The sequence below is a fragment of the Amphimedon queenslandica genome, unplaced genomic scaffold, assembly GCF_000090795.2.
Source record: "Amphimedon queenslandica unplaced genomic scaffold, v1.1 AMPQUscaffold_4160_Cont23857, whole genome shotgun sequence".
Classification (NCBI taxonomy): Eukaryota; Metazoa; Porifera; class Demospongiae; order Haplosclerida; family Niphatidae; genus Amphimedon; species Amphimedon queenslandica.
The window spans coordinates 1-1,491 of NW_003555524.1; the positions used below are offsets into that span (position 1 = coordinate 1).

General features: G+C 26.3%; 1 protein-coding gene and 1 long non-coding RNA gene across 2 annotated transcripts; both read left to right on the forward strand.

The window, feature by feature from the left end:
• The first annotated feature begins 46 nt into the window (after nucleotides 1-46).
• Nucleotides 47-389, forward strand: LOC109592723 (uncharacterized). Its single transcript, XR_002190515.1, has 4 exons — nucleotides 47-81; nucleotides 130-161; nucleotides 227-321; nucleotides 372-389. It is a non-coding gene; the product is annotated as an uncharacterized LOC109592723 (long non-coding RNA).
• A 187-nt stretch (nucleotides 390-576) lies between these two features.
• LOC109592722 (uncharacterized) lies at nucleotides 577-1,257 on the forward strand. The gene is made up of 5 exons (XM_020008104.1): nucleotides 577-680; nucleotides 728-779; nucleotides 827-943; nucleotides 985-1,086; nucleotides 1,134-1,257. The coding sequence occupies exons 2-5, from the start codon at nucleotides 774-776 to the stop codon at nucleotides 1,242-1,244; spliced, it is 336 nt and encodes a 111-aa protein (XP_019863663.1). The 5' UTR covers nucleotides 577-680; nucleotides 728-773; the 3' UTR covers nucleotides 1,245-1,257.
• The last annotated feature ends 234 nt before the right edge of the window (nucleotides 1,258-1,491 follow it).

Here is a 1,491-nt window from a genome sequence, read left to right on the forward strand (position 1 = left end):
GGTCCTGTACCCATTTATTAAACAAATACTTTTTTACTTTAATAGCATATTTATTGTCTCATTAATGAAGGAGAATCGAAAGTAAGCTAAAAACAAATGTACAATTTTATTACTTGCTTAAAATGAAAGGAAAATTTCAAACGCATCATGCTAAAAACATGGTAAGTAATTATTTTTAATATTTCAGTGTTTAAATAATAATCTTACTATGATATGAACAATGAAGTTGCAAGACTGCAGAAATATATGACATAAACTTAATATATTTGGAAAATGACAAGAGAAAAGAAATTGAAGATACATTGTATGAAATTAATGAAGGTATACATGTCAATTGTAATTAAAATTATTTATTAATGGTGATAATACAGATGATGCTGCAGAGAGCAAACGTATAAATGACTTATCAAAAAGTAAGCTGCCTTACAGGTACATGTACAGAAGTAATCTATTTTTAACAATTGCATGCAATTTTAAAAATAAGTTATAGTACACTGTTAATCTATGTTAACACAATCAATAGTTGGTACAAAAGACCCAAAATACTTGATGCCGGATTATATTAACTGACCGGACTGTGGCAATGATGATGATGATGATTTGTTCACACTTTCAACAAAATGGGGAAAAGAATATTTCACTACACACTATCCATCATTTGACCGTTCTAAAAGTGACAGGTAAATTTAAATTTAAAATGTAGAGGTAAAATTAAGATTTTCAATAGAGACTGCCTGTTTGAAAGAGACTTCATTCGAGAAACAGTGAAGAAAATGGAAGTAAGATTAAATACAAATTTACATCCCAATAATGTTCAATTAATCAGCCCACATTGAGACAAATATATAGTGGTGAATGCATCAGTACTTTTATCAAACACAGTGACAACAAATTTGTAATGTCAATTATTAACGATCTTACATGGATTCAACAGGATGATATGGTAAAATGTTGCATAAAACATTTCATACATGTAAATTATAGGTACAAGAACTCATACTTTACCTAATGGAGCTAGAAAGTGATATAAATAAAAAAGCTGGTCCAATTTTGAGTTATACTGGAAGGAAAATTGTTTGGCCTGAAGTAAGACAAATAAGTAGCATTATAATGCTTTCAAGTCAAGATTTTAGATAATTGCCTCCTTAATCATGAGTAAATTTGGAATCAAATATGAAGCAGCTGTAAATTGTATATTAGAAAGCAAGATACCTACTTCTGAACCTACTTACATTAAAGAATAATAAAAATAAAAACTATTATTAGGCCTATTATTATTATTATTATTATTATTATTATTGATGCTGTTATTATTAATTATACATGTACTTATTTATCATTATTATTCTATTATTGTGAAGTAGTAAAGGAATATTATAATTATTATTGTGATCATTGTTGTTATCATTATTATTATATATTATTTATCATTATTATTATATATCATTATTGTGACAGTAAAATTAAAATAAATTGAAATTTGTTACAAAA